Source organism: Dysidea avara, chromosome 2 (genome assembly GCF_963678975.1).
Source record: "Dysidea avara chromosome 2, odDysAvar1.4, whole genome shotgun sequence".
Classification (NCBI taxonomy): domain Eukaryota; kingdom Metazoa; phylum Porifera; class Demospongiae; order Dictyoceratida; family Dysideidae; genus Dysidea; species Dysidea avara.
In genome coordinates, this window is record NC_089273.1 from 33,913,588 (window position 1) to 33,928,910 (window position 15,323).

Sequence of the window (15,323 nt, forward strand, 5' to 3'; positions counted from 1 at the left end):
CCCTTCAATACAAAACAGCTAATCGTGATGATAACGCAAGGCTTGACATTGCAGCTAATGGTTTATCGATATCGGGACGTTTAGAAGAAGACCAGGTTCCTTGTTGTACACGATTAATCGGGAAAGGAAGGATACCACAACACGCACACTCGATCTAATAACACACTACATACTCCAATTATAGCACAGCATTACATCATACTAAATATAGCGTTACTTATAATAGCTAAAGTACAGTAACAGTTAACTATCTATGACATCCTCCGGGGCCCCCGAAAGAATGTTAGCCCACTGTGTTAATCTTTCTCGAGCCTTACTAGCTGAGCTCCTTGTAGGACGCGTTTCAATAACTTCTTCGGGGATATCCACTTGACTATTACTCGTTGAACTTGTCTTCTCGACCTCACAATCCAGTTTGTTGTCCTTACTACAGACAGTGTCCTTGCCTTGAGCAGATACTTCAAGTGGGACCAGCCTGACAATAGGTCTATTTGTTTGACCTGTACTGGTCCTAATGTTTGCGGCTCTCACCAAACCGTCACCTCCATATGTCAATTCCTCGACAACAGCCAATCTCCATTTGACGCGAGGCCCATCATCGTGCACAAGCACAACATCCCCCACAGCAATTTTGCATTCATTGCTTCCAGACGTGCGATGAAATTCCCGGAGGGAAGTTAAATATTCATTCCTCCACCTCGTTGTAAAGTGTTGTAACAGCAAGCCTTGAGTCTTTGCATCTTTGGAGAGACGATCGTGTTCGTTGTAACTTGGATCACTAACCTCATCCATAGTTCTCTGTTCATGTGGTAAGCTTGTGATTCTCCTTCCAGATAACAAGTGGGAGGGTGTTAATGGTTCAGGATCCTTTGGGTCATCAGACACGTATGTCAAAGGCCGATCATTCATCAGGGCCTCCACTTCTACCACAATTGTTTGCAGAACCTCTAGAGAAATGTGGGCTCTTCCAAGCACTTTCTTGATTGCGGATTTTGTGAGGCCTATCAGGCGCTCCCAAAATCCCCCAAACCATGGGGCCTTTTTCGGGATGAATTTCCAGGTCACTCCTTCATGGCTTAGCACTGTTCTTATTTCCTGAGACAAATATAGGGCCTTTAACTCTTCAGCTGCTGCCTGGAAGGTGGTGGCATTATCAGATATCATCAGATGAGGTGTTGACCTGCGTCCAGTAAAACGACGAAAGGCCAGGATAAATGTCTCTGTCGACAAATCAGCAACTACCTCCAGATGTACTGCCCTACTGGTAGCACATGTGAATAAGCATACATATACCTTGATTTCCTCGCCTCGGTTGTACACATAGAGAGCTCCGGTGAAGTCCACCCCAGTCACTGAGAACGGCTGTACATTCTGCAATCTTGCCTTTGGTAAAGGAGCTGGGTCTGGGGCTGTGTATGGTTTGCCTGAATGTTTTCTGCATATTACACATCGACGGAGAAGTGATCTCACGTACTGTCTGGCTCTTGGTATCCAATAGGACTGGCGCAGGGCTGTTACTGTAGTTCCAACTCCCGAGTGGTAGAGTTTAACATGTGCAGCATACACTACTAAAGCTGTAAACGGATGTTTTGGAGGTAATAGATATGGAAATTTGGCTAGTTGTGTCAACGGAGCGTTATGGATTCTCCCACCGCATCGAAGTAGGCCATTACTGTCGATGAACAATCGTAGTTGACGTACTAGTGTAGACTGTTTGTTACTGGAGTTAGGGGAATTAAGGTTGGATATCTCAGTTGCATAAATCTGATACTGGCTGTTCTTTATCCACTGTATTCTGGCAAGGTCAATTTCTGTAGCTGTAAGTTGCTCACACTGGCAGTCATTGTGTTTCCTGATGGCTGTAATGAACCTGTAAACATAGGCTGAGACTCTTAGCAATTTTCCCAAGCTGCTGTAATTGTTGGGATCGATGATGTTGTGAAGACTGATGGTTGGGGATGATGACAATGGTTGTGGAGCTGCAGGTATAAATTCCTCACAGGTGATGGCTGCCACATGTAAGTGGAAGGTTGAGGAAGGGGTCCATTGTGGCCAATTGCTGTCATTAGTTAACCATGGTGGGCCTTTGTTCCAGAGTAAAGAAGATGAAAGTTGACTGGTACTGGACCCTCTAGTGATCATGTCAGCAGGGTTATCGGCTGTCGGACAGTAGTGCCAAGTGGCGTCATACTTCTGTGTAATTAGTTGGATTTCACTAACACGGTGTTGTACAAATGGCTTCAGCTTTTTATTTCCCTGTATCCAGTACAGCACTATTTGACTGTCAGTCCAAAAATGTGACTTGAATTTGTGTCGTGTGAAGGAAGTTTGAAGATAATCACTAAGTCGTGTTGCTGTGAGTGCTCCTAGTAGTTCAAGTTGTGGTACTGTAAGAGGTTTCAAAGGAGCCACTCTTCCTCTTGCCATCACAAAGGTGGTTTCATCCTTCTGACGAAAAAAGGCGATGGTGCCATAGGCCTTGATGTTAGCATCACAAAACAGATGTAGTTCAGCATTGGTCATTTTAGATTCACAGCTGTAGTACTGGCGTGGAATTGCTAGCTCACTAACAGAGACTAAATCTGTAAAAATTGAGGACCATTCTTGACATAGGATATCACTCAATGGTTCATCCCAGTCCACACTCTCCTTCCAGAGCCTTTGAATGAGCATTTTAGCTCTAATTGTAACAGGAGTAGCAAGCCCTATGGGATCAAACACTTTGCAGGACTGCTGTAAGACTTCACGCTTGGTGACTAAGTTATTGATGTTGGCAAGTTTGCTAGGAGTAAGGTGTAGTTGATCATCATGAGTTGACCACTGAATGCCAAGGATGTTAACAGTTGTATTAGGGTCTGCGGTAGCATCCTGTGCAGCAAGAGTGTTCAATACAGAACTGTTGGATGCCCAACTGCGTAAGTTGAAGTTTGCCTCTTTCATGATTTGTCGAGCTTGTTGGTAGTACTGTGTAGCAGTCTCTGCTGATGAACAACCTGAAATGATGTTATCAACATAAAGGTTTTGAGTGATGTCATCTGCTACAGTTGTTTGATACTGTTGCAAATGATGACGTAGAACTGCATTCAGGATGAATGGGGAGGAGGTTGCCCCAAATAATACTGCTTGAAAGCGGTATGTTATGAGTTCACTGTTGGGATTACTTGTGTCGGAGAGCCACAAGAATCTTGTGTAATCTCGATCATTATGATGTAGTTTGATTTGGAGAAAGGCCTTCTCGATGTCTGTAGCAAATCCGTAATTGTGTAGACGAAATCGGAGGATGATTGAGCACAGATCATTTAGTAGCGTAGGACCTGGTTCAAGACAATCATTGAGACTTGCGGAGGATCTAGACTCACTGCAGCTGCAATCAAACACAATACGAATAGGCGTAGTCACCGAATCCTTTCGCACAGCATGGTGTGGAATGTAGTGGACGCCAGTGGATGTATTAGATGTCTGTACTCTTTCAATGAATCCACGTTTTAACTGGTCAGAAATGATAGCATCATACGTTGATAGCATGTGTGGTGTTTGGGCTAGTCGTCGCACTAATGAGGTGGTTCTCTTCTGAGATATGTTGAAATTAGTTGGTAGTGGAGGATGTTGTTCTTTCCATGGGAGCCTTGCCATGTATGAGCCGTCAGCACACCGGGAAATAGCGGTTGAAGAATAATTCTGAAAAAATTGTTCGTCGGGATCAAGTGGGGTTGATTGAGAAATACCAATAGATTCAACAGACCACATGTGTTGCAGTTCCTCCTCTTCTTGTCTGCTATTGGTTATCATACACATTAGATTGGTGATGTTCCTTGGTTGCTGTGGGTTTGTAATTGAAAGTGGACCTGACAAGAGGTATCCAAGTTTAGAACTGATTGCAGTAGGCCCATTGCCACGAACAGTGTGGTCACCCACGAAGTCCCAATAGTGGTTAGCACCAATTAACAATGAAATTTCAAAGCTGTCAGATCTGGTTACTGGATGTGCTAACTGAAGTCCCTTGAGGTGAGGTAGATCAGTCAAACAGGATGTTTCTACTGTGTTCTCCAAGGGTGTGGCTATGGAGGGAACAATTAAAACAGTTATGGAGATAGGTGTACCTGATTTAGTGATCACTTGAAGACTTGCGACATTCAGTTTCTTTACTTGTGGGTTAGGAGATCCAAATGTAGAGAGTTGTATTAATTCTGTCTGATGAGGCTGCAATCGTAGCTTGTCGATTAATATTTGTGTTGCGAAGGAACGTTGGGAGCCTTCATCGAATAGAATGTTTGCGTCCACTTGAGTGCCTTCATGGGCGACTGTAGCAACTGCTGTCTTCAGCAAACAGATAGGCTCCTTTGTCAACTGTATAGATTGTAGAGTTGCAGTTGTTGATATTGTCAAGGATGCTACTGGCGGTGTATTTTGAGCTGGATTGGAGTTGTTAGCCGACGGATTCATAGTTGGTGGATTACTAGTAGGATTGGTGGTGGCCGGACTTTGAAGAGTTCCACGTGGTGCTGTCTGGCTGGATGCTCTACTAGCTGAATCATCCGTGTTATTGGTGCAGAGGCTGGTATGATGTTTCCTTCTGCATAGCCGGCAACGTGTCTTTGAAGTGCACCTAGACACCCTGTGATGGCCCAGACAATTGAAACATAGGTTATTTTGTTTGATGAAATCTACTCTTGCTTGTTGCGTCTTAATTGTATCACAGTTGCTGGAATTGTGTGTAGTGTTCTTGCAGTAGCTGCAACTAGGGCGTTGACTGTGGTTGGTTGATGTGCCCTTAACATTTGCATGAAAGGCAGCTGTTGGAAGAGTTGAGGCACCTTCAGAACTCTTCGATCTTCGGGGTATGACACTATGGAGACTGGTTTCAAATATTCTGATTTCCTTAAGTAGGGCTGCTTGAAGTTCCTCTATAGTCCAATCACTGTTTTCACGAGCTCTAGCTATGTTTCTGATGGTGTTGACTGGTAGCTTTCTTAGCAGGAAGGGGACAAGCATTGCACTGTAAGAGTCAGTTTTCTTTCCTAGGGAAGCCAAGCTACGGATGTGGCTTTCAATCAGGTCATGAAACCGTCTTAAGCCCTCTAAGGTGTCTGTTGGAGTTGAAAGGTCAATTAACGCCTGGATGTGTGAACTAACCAGTAGGTGATTTTGACCAAAACGTTTCTGTAAAACTTCAACAGAGTGCTGGTAGCTAGAAGAGGTAAGCGGAAGTCCAGCAATAACTTGGGCAGCATCACCACGTAATTGGGCACGTAGGTAAGTTAGCTTCTGTGCACCAGTTAGCTGTGAATTATTGTGAATTGCTGCTTCATAACTATCCCAAAAGGGCTGCCAGTCTAATGGATCACCTCCAAACACAGAGATTGTAAGCTTTGGTAGGCGTATAGCTATTCCACCTTCACTGTTAGTAGCACCCTTGCCAGGGGCAATAGACCTGTCTTGTCGGGTAGCACCCGTGTCAGAGGCAATAGACTTGTCTTGTAGGGTGTGCAATGTTACCGCTGCTTCCTTATCAGTGGAACTACTGTCACGGACAGGGGCAGGTAGTGAAGCACCAGTCTCCAGGGTCATGGACAAGTTACTTTCTGTGTCGCCAGTGGCTTCTGAGTTTGTAGCTAGTGTTGGCTGTGAGTCCAGTAGTTTTGATCTAGGTTGCTCTGAGTGAGTAGGCTGCTGAATGCTGTTCTGCAAATATGTTTTGATGAATGACTTAATGTTTCCAACTGTCTCTGTTATTTTACACTGAACCTCTTCGGTTTCAAGAACTTCCGTCTCTAATTCATCCTCGTTTTCAATGAGTGAGAGGATCTTGGCGTCTAAATCAGTGAGTAACTTTTCCTTACGATTAAATTGATGAATTAACGACTCCAGAGCTGTAGAGGTTTTAATCCTTGTCTCTTCGGTAAGGTCGGTAGTGACCGTGTTCAGCAGTTCATCAGAATTAGCGAACAATCTCGTGAGGTGTGAGCGGTAGCCTTTTCGTGAACCGCGGTGCCGTTGAATGTCCTCCATCCTGACCTAAGGTAAATGAGAGCAACAACAAGTGTTCGCAACAAGGTATCGCTTGCCTTCAGTGGTACCGTTAGGTTTGCCACGGTACCACGACGTCTAGATGAGTGGTTAAAAAATAATGTCGAAGGACAAGCGAAATCCTGGAGTAAGGCAACAGATCCTGGGATACAGCACCAGATATCGATATCGGGACGTTTAGAAGAAGACCAGGTTCCTTGTTGTACACGATTAATCGGGAAAGGAAGGATACCACAACACGCACACTCGATCTAATAACACACTACATACTCCAATTATAGCACAGCATTACATCATACTAAATATAGCGTTACTTATAATAGCTAAAGTACAGTAACAGTTAACTATCTATGACATGGTTTTTGGGGAGGATGATTTGAGAGGTCATACTTTGATGTCAGAATTTTTAACCCTAGTGCATCGTCAAATCAACCCCTACACTCTGCATACCGACGTCATGACAAGGAAAAGAGACGTGAATACCAACAACGGGTTCATGAAGTAGAGAATGCCTCATTTACTCCCTTAATTTTTACTACTACTGGTGGAATGGGTGATGCTGCTACTCAGTTTTATAAGAGATTGGCCAACCTTTTAAGTGCAAAGCACAGTCTTTCCTATGGAATAGTGATGGGATGGCTGAGATGTAAATTGAGCTTCTCTTTGTTGAGGTCTGCAATTATGTGCATTCGCGGTGCCAGGTCCAGTTTGCGCTGTCCCATTGCTGAGGCACCGATTGCTGTGCAGGTCGCTGAGGCCCATATGTAGGATAATTTGTTTTTGTTTATTATGTACTGTTTTATCTTGTCATTAATTTGTAAAAAAAAAAAAATTGAGTATCTCGATCTTTATCGCGGTTTTCAGCCCCACTCCAAGAAGGATAATTTCGGCGTGATATCATTCTCAGGGGGGCTAACCCCCCCTCAGCAGACCGAGGGGGGCTTCAGCCTCCTAGCCCCCCCCCCATGATTTCAGGCGTACCTTCAGACGAACAGCTAGCAATTTCAGCCAAAACAAAACCATCCCTAAGAGTCAAATAGATTCCTTACTTTAAACTACACGTTGTAAACTACTTCAATTACTCAACTAAACTACTAGTACTTTCACCTTAGCTTTCACTGTTGCTATGATTGACTGGTTACTAAGCAGTATCGCGTGGTACGCATTAATTAGAGTTATTAACAATTCATGTAGTTTTCATAGACTGTATTCCAGACAAGTTATATTCATGGTTATTTCATAGGTTTTCATGGCATGGCAAATCATCAATGTGATGTAAATTATCTACTTGTAGTCAAGTTCATGCGCATTTCATAAAGTTCCGCCAAGAAGTGATGAAATTGTTTTCATAGGGTTTCTATAGCCATGTAAAATGGAAAAAAATATTTTCATAGGTAACAAAGTGATTCATGCACTTTTCATAAGGAATGCAGGATCATTGATGTCTCCCTTGTGTGTAAATCCATTTGTATTTCATGGAGTATTGTAATAAATTCATGGGAATTTCCCCGACACTATGAATATACCATGAACACTTTTCAGGGTGTAATTCATAAAATTCATAGATTATTCATGGTGGTTTCATGGCTAAAAAAGTTACTAGTGCTTCTTGGTGTTTGTAAACACCCTTTGGTCTTTATGTACACCTGGTTTAGTTAAGAAAATTAACACAATTTGATCACACATTCACTGTGGAAAAAAAGGAATGTAAGATGGTATAATCTCAGTACAGTCTTGCATTATACTAACTATCTTATACCTTAGTATAAGCCCCATCTTATATTATGGGAAACAGATTATACTTTTAATAGCTACACATTCTTTGTATGGCTTTGTTTACTTAACTAAATGTGATAACATTTTAGCTTCACCATCTCATCAACGATTATTCATGGACTTTTGTTTATAAAGACAGCACATGACTTAAGATTTTTTTACTGTATCAAAACAAAGTCATGCTGATTTTACAATGAGTATACTTCTGTTAATCACTATAATTAGCTTTGTTTCAGCACAGATTTTCATACGGCAAAGCATGCATATAATACCAGAAAAAATTATTATTCAATCAATTCTTCGTAAGAGTCAGTTAAGTCATACAAATCCAGATTTTCTTGCACAGTTAGCACACCTGCAAAAGTTCGTAGCAATGCTTGTTTAAAGTTGAAGGGGTCAGTAGTGTGCGCATGCGTATCAGATGCAACTAAGTTGCCATCTTTCTCGCTATTGTTGCATCAGAGGTTGTAAATGTGAGTGATCATGACGGCGTATCTCATGTAGAGAGTGTGCGCGATAGGCGCCATCATCCAATGAACCACGGCGGCGTACGATGATAGTTATGGACCACAACTGTACATCCCTGCTAGCTGTAGTGGTGAAGTGGCGACGTGGTGGACAATTCCTACGATGGCAGTAATCAAAAACAACTCTAGATGCGGATTAAGTATTAGACTAAAATGATAGCTTGTACTAGAGTAACTCACCTAAAATCGGACGGGCTCCAAAATCGGACGTAATTACTCGAGCTACAACAGGAATTTTTGAACAACTTATATGTCTTTAGATAGTTCAAGGCTGTGGGACTTTGGGCACCAAGTATCAGCTTTCTCGGCTTCTTTGTCTGGTGGCAGCAGCCCTGCAAAGTCATTTCCGATTAATACGTATAATCGGAAAAACAGTCGATTCACGGACACTCACCGTCTACATATCAGACTTGCATTCAATCAACAGTTTTCTACCTTGAAGTACTAGAGTAACTCATCTACTTTCTAAATATCCCTGGTTTATTTCAAATCCTTTTAATCACGAATTACAAATTAAATAAAATGAGACGTCACTGGAGTAATAATCGCACTATGAATTTAAGTATACGGAAGTAAACGGTGTTTGTAAAAGTATACGGTGAACATTTCCCGTATACGTATCTCAAACAACGTATACTTTATCAAGTTTCCGTATACTTAAATTTATGGTGCGATTATAACTCCAGTGACGTCTCATTTTATTTGATTTGTAATTCGTGATTAACAGGATTTGATTTAATAAACCAGGGATATTTAGAAAGTAGATGAGTTACTCTACTACTTCAAGGTAGAAAACTGTTGATTGAATGCAAGTCTGATATGTAGACGGTGAGTGTCCGTGAATCGACTGTTTTTTCCGATTATACGTATTAATCGGAAATGACTTTGCAGGGCTGCTGCCACCAGACAAAGAAGCCGAGAAAGCTGATACTTGGTGCCCAAAGTCCCACAGCCTTGAACTATCTAAAGACATATAAGTTGTTCAAAAATTCCTGTTGTAGCTCGAGTAATTGCGTCCGATTTTGAAGCCCGTCCGATATTAGGTGAGTTCCTCTATAGGTTTAGCCGTATTGTTGTGTATTGTATGACGATAGCCTGCAAATGATTCAACTTTGGTGTTGCTGTGTACGTATTTATCTCAGCTTATGGCAGATGACGAGTGGATACAGTTCGTTAGCCATCAACGGTAAGAGTAGCTATGCATGGTCAGCTCTTTTGTATATTATCTCTTCAGAGATACACTAGTTTAGTATCGGACCTCCGGCTTAGTTCTACAGGTTGTCACTGTACAACATCTGCAGTGTTAGTTTCCTTCAATAGCCGCTTCCTTTAAAGAATCTGATAGCGACCATATGTGGACAGTTTTGTTCTTGTTTCACAGAGTTGTTCAACCACATCTTCTAATTACTTACAGCTAGCTGTAAGTGCATTAAGCCTGATTGTTTTATTCATTTTCTTTTCAATAGGGTAGGAATTACAGACTTAGTCTCTGTTCTATAGGAGATTCTTCTTATTGCTAACATCTGTAAGTAAGTACACAGAGAGTGTCCAATATACAATTTATATTTACCCTCGTTTATGTTTGTGGAAACTGGTCTCATTTCTTCTGGGAACCAGTCTTATTTCTTCATGTTTTCCACTACATTTTATCAATAGCTGATGGCTGCTACTTCATGTACATCTGACACTGTAAATGAGTTGAGTGCATTCAGGAACTTGTTCCATCTTGTTTGTCCTTATTTCACTTACCATGCTCACATTGCTAACAAAAGTAAGTCCACTGAGAGTATGCAAATTATACCAAAACAGCTAAGTTGTAAAAAAAGTGAGACCCTCAAAAAGGCTGTGGTGAAAAAAGATGTGAAATCCAAGGTGGCAGCCAAGAAATGACTGTGATGGTAGGTTAATGATAAAATTTTAATAACAATAATTCAGGTGAATTTGGTGCCACTTGGTCTTGGCACAAAATTCACCTGAATTGTTGTTATTAAAATTTTTACAATTAACTTACCATCACAGCCATTTCCTGGCCACTACCTTGGATTTCACATCTTTTTCACCATAGCCTTTGTGAGGGCCACGCTCTTTTCTTACAGCTTGGCTGTTTTGGATTAGATTTCACTTCTTTTTGTATTTGTATACCCCAAAACCGGCCTATGGCCGGCTTTGGGGCTTTTTAACCTATCTTTTTTTCTTTACCACAGGAAGAAGAAAAGATGAAGCAGATTTTATAGATACTTTGACTAAAAAAAGTTATCCTGTAGGGATTAATTGACATGTAATAAATATATGTAATATATATAACATGTCAATTAATCCCTACAGGATAACTTTTTTTTGCAGCTGATCTCTCTACTGGGTGACTTAAAATGTAGCTGAACACTCTACAGGGTGATTTGCTTGTATGTAGATGAACTCTTTACAGGATTTTCCCTACAAGGTGACTTGACTCTAGCTGAACTCTCTGCAGGGTTATCTGTTTATAGTTGAACTCTCTACATGGTGATTTGTTTGTAACTGAACTCTCTACAAGGTAACTTCTAACTGATCTGACTACAGGGTGAGTGTTTCTAACTGATCTCTCTACAGGGCGATTTATTTGTAGCTGAATTCTCTACAGGTTGATTTGTTTGCAGCTGAACTCAGTACATGGTGGTTTCTTTGTAGCTGAACTCTCTACAAGATGACTTCTTCCAACTGAACTTTCTACAGGGTGATCTTTTCAAAGCTGAACTTTCTACAGGGTGATTTGTTTGCAGCTGAGCTCCCTGCATGATTGTTTCTTTGTAGCTGAACTCTCTACAAGGTAAATTCTTTTTTCTAGCTGATCTCTCTACAGTGTGTATTGTTTGTAGCTGAACTCTCTACAGCGTGATCTTTTCATAGCTGAACTCTCTACAGGGTGATCTTTTCATAGCTGAACTTCTACAGGGTGATTTGTTTGCAGCTAAACTCCCTACATGATAGTTTCTTTGTAGCTGAACTCTCTACAAGGTAAATTCTTTTTTTCTAGCTGATCTCTCTACAGAGTGAATTTTTTGTAGCTGAACTCTCCACAGGGTGATCTTTTCGTAGCTGAACTGTCTACAGGGTGATTTGTTTGCAGCTGAACTCTCTATAGGGTGGTTCTTTGTAGCTGAACCCTTTACATAGTGACTTCTTCTAGCTAATCTCACTACAGGCTGACTTGTTTCTAGCTGAATTGTCTATACGATTAACTGTAGTTGAACTTCCTACAGAATAACTTGCAATTTAAAATAATTCTTTAATGGAGTAGGTTATAAACGTAGCCGAATGCTCTAATAGGGTGACTGTTCTATTAGAGTATCTCGATCTCGCATTTGCTACACGTAGTTGACTTTCGAATCATAACTCAATGGTTTGGAATCCGATTCTTCTGTACTACTGCAAGGACTTTCTATGATGATTATTCCAGCTACACACCGATTTTCGGCTCATTGTTCAATGCTCAAAGCGGTTTTCCTGGTAGGCGTAAAAACTAATAGTTTTTTAATTCATAAAAATTGATTGCGTATTTGTGACACAGGTTGGGTTCTGTGTCATATCTCCATGGTCTTTATCTAGATTCTTTTAAAACCACAACAAGGCACTCCTACGATGGTTACTCCATCTACATAGCACTTTTCAGCTCATTCCTTCAAGCGGTTTACTCTGTGGGTGTGACAGACCTTCGACCTTATTTTACGCGAATAATCGATCATAACTTTGTGAATGGTAATCGGATTCCTACCAAAGTTGGTACTGAGATCCGCCTTAATGAGCTCTTTAAGTGTAACGAAATTCAGCCCGATTGGAGCACGCATTCGTGTTTTATGGCGGATTTTGCGAAGTGTGCGAAATTAAGAGGAAATAGAAGAGGAAGAAAAAAACGAAGAAATTAAAACGAAATTTGGAAATAGCTGGAGCGATTTTCTTCAAATTTGGTATGTAGACTGCCCTTGCTGGCCGACACAGATTATAGATGTCATTATCATGTACCTGTGCACTGTATTATTTCTTGTGACAACCATGCATGCATGCAGCAGCAATTCATTTCAGAGCCTTTTAAAATGAAATCCACAATCGAAAGTCATGTTTATTGATTACGTTACAAATACAAATTGAAAAAACCGTAAGAGATAGGAAGAATTGATGATACCAAATGTATAATTATATCCATGTTTCTTGTATATTCTATTGTTTGTGAAAATTTGATTGGCTGTATAATACAGAAAATAGTCCATTTCCAGTTTCTTTTAAAATATTTTCTACACCCCATGGGTGTAATTGAACCTGTGGGGGTAACAGAACACCCTCAGAGGAGTTTGGTGTAAATGGCAGCTATAGCACCCCAAAAGGTATTTTACAAACACCCTTTTTAACAGTGCAATCATAGTTAGATGTTAACTATCGAGCACCTCATCTTTGTACCATTTCTATAGAACGAATAGTGTTCTGAACGTGTGGGCTTCATACTGATGATGCATATTCTAGGGTAGCACGGACCATGGTGATAAAAGCCATACGTTTGATATTCTGTGTACAATTGTAAAGATTCCATCTAATAAAGTTTAACATTCTTGTGCCTTTTAGAACAATATTTCTATGTGAGAAATAAAGCACATGTTTCAATCAAATGTGGCAGCCAGGTAAGGATGTTGAGAAACACACATTGAAGGGATTTCAAGTATTCTCATTTGCAACATTATTCAGAAATATATTTTAGTAACAAAACATCATGAAGTACACATTACATTCCTACTGTGACACATAAATTATTATACTCCACTATTGCTATTATTAAATAATCAAGTAAAAAGGCATTAAGGTAATGTATGTTTAATGGCAATCGCATTAGCAATGTTTGAGTTTTACAGTACTTGAGAAATTTCCTTAGTCACTTAAAGTCTGTAGATATATTTCATTAGGCTGTGCAAAGTGTTGGTAGTCTTCTTCAGTTAACAGCTCTTCATAAATATGGTAAGATACTGCATCACCTTGTGGAGGATCACTAATAATATCAATGTAATCTTCTAATGGAAGATCACTGTTGAGCATATTAGGGTCATCTTTCTTCTTCTCTTTACTACATGATGTAAAACATAAGCTTAAAATTGCAACAACTATTATTAGAATGGTTCATGAAATTAACAGTTCTGCAGTTGCAGTAGCTTATTAAAATCTATGAATGTGACTGATTACAAAGTAAGTATACAGATGTATAATATTATGTGGACTGATCTGTGAAGTTCAACTGTTTAATAATAGGATTTTAAAACTTTTTCATAGCAACACTTTGATTTACAAGTTAAAGGAAAGCTGTGCTAAAATTTTAGCTTCAGCTAATATGTCTCTAGGATGATTTTTGAAGGCAGCATTTTAGGCGGAGCACGTCATTTTTTGGGGGGATCCCTACTTAAACAGTGTTACCATACTGTTTGACATATGGCTTTAAAGTTGTATTACCTGTGGATTATGGTTATTTACTGTGCTTACATACCATTTGTATTAAATTCTTCATTATACACCTAACTTGACTGTATAGTAGTTGTATCAACTACAGTACCATACAGTCAAGCAAAACCTTTGATGAAGTAGCTATAGGCTTTAAGGTGATTATAATTAAACCATCATATTTGTCATGAACAAGGGAATCTAGCGATTGATAGATAGGTTTAGCAGATGCAGAAAGTAGTGATTCACTAAAACCACTTCTTCACTACCAATCCTATACCAATACATTCAAGACAAAAATGGCTGATACCAATTTGATACTGATAGCTACATTGTTATACAGGCATTATTCACAAGAAACAGTTTAACTACAGTTTGCTGGTTTTCGCAGCTTAAATGAATCTGATTTCATGGCTCATCGCCATTTCCACGTGCACTGTGCTAATAATTGCTTCTTTCAAAGAACTCATGGCTTAGATCAATCCTTTCTCAACTCTGTTAGCTGATGTATATATTACCATCTTTAAAAGTGATTAGTATACACACATTTGAGTGCAATTTTGGCTGTTACGAGTACAATTATTCCATAATTGCATGAAAATGTGTGTGATTGCCTACTAATCACATAGTGACCACCCTTCGTGGTTTGTAGGACACATCTATCCAGTTCTATGTGGCCATTAACTTCTACCAGGTGATTGCATCATCCTTCTTTTTATCACGTCATTTATCGTTGCACTTAAAAGGACATTATTATTGTTGCACTTATTGGCACATATCAGCAGTTTTGATTGGCTACACAAAATGTCTACATTTGTTGCACTTAAAAGGCTTCTATTGTCAGCTTATTTATTATTTTTGTTGCACTTTTAAAAGCTTTTGTGATTCTGCTATTTTATTGGCTACTTTAGAGTGCAATTACAGAAACAAGCTGTGCGATTTGGGATTAATTGCACTCCTACTATTGAGAATAATGTATGGCAAACTATGATTAAAATCACATTATTCAAAGCATCGGTTGGTATTGGGCATTTATAGCTTACCAATACAAGTCCAATACCACCAAATTATGGTGCAAAACTGATACTAGTATTGGTATCAGTGCATCACAAACATTAAGTCTATCTACTTTCACAACAGATAGAAATGAATTTAGTGAAGAAAAAGAAAACCTGTTTTAAAACCATATGATTTTTTTCAATTTTATGTAAGAAACACCATAATTAGGCTTGCACGATTATGCAAGCATACTAGATGCAAACATAATTAGGGACTTAAAGTATTCCATGCCATACAAGTTCTGAAACCACACAAGTGTGACAAGAGATTGATGCAGTTTTATGTAATTACTGAGCATCTGTGCTTGGGAAATGAACAATAATTCCAACTGCCTTACAGCCTGCTACTTGTGGAAGTACAGGTATAGACAAAGTATTTATGCCAAGTAAAAGATTATAAATGGCCTAAATGCTTGAAGGTAATGCAATGACATGGAACCTTTGACAATTTTGCCACAAGAGACAGCAGCACTAGCCTACT

General features: G+C 39.8%; 3 protein-coding genes across 3 annotated transcripts in view; all 3 read right to left on the reverse strand.

Annotated features, from left to right (window-relative positions):
* Nucleotides 1–243: 243 nt before the first annotated feature.
* LOC136248033 (uncharacterized) lies at nucleotides 244–1,164 on the reverse strand. The gene has a single exon (XM_066039850.1). The coding sequence runs from the start codon at nucleotides 1,162–1,164 to the stop codon at nucleotides 244–246; it is 921 nt and encodes a 306-aa protein (XP_065895922.1).
* On the reverse strand, nucleotides 1,116–6,128 carry LOC136247128 (uncharacterized). Its single transcript, XM_066038752.1, has 2 exons — nucleotides 1,475–6,128; nucleotides 1,116–1,424 (listed from the first exon to the last, which is right to left on the reverse strand). Exons 1-2 carry the CDS (start codon nucleotides 6,007–6,009, stop codon nucleotides 1,259–1,261), a joined length of 4,701 nt encoding a protein of 1,566 aa, XP_065894824.1. The 5' UTR covers nucleotides 6,010–6,128; the 3' UTR covers nucleotides 1,116–1,258.
* Nucleotides 6,129–13,026: 6,898 nt separating this feature from the next.
* The window catches only part of LOC136247129 (hemicentin-1-like), a 198,533-nt gene continuing 196,236 nt past the window's right edge, over nucleotides 13,027–15,323 (reverse strand). Inside the window, exon 45 of the mRNA XM_066038753.1 lies at nucleotides 13,027–13,416. Within this exon, the coding sequence (XP_065894825.1) occupies nucleotides 13,224–13,416 (193 nt within the window). The 3' untranslated portion in view covers nucleotides 13,027–13,223. The remainder of the gene's footprint in view (nucleotides 13,417–15,323) is intronic.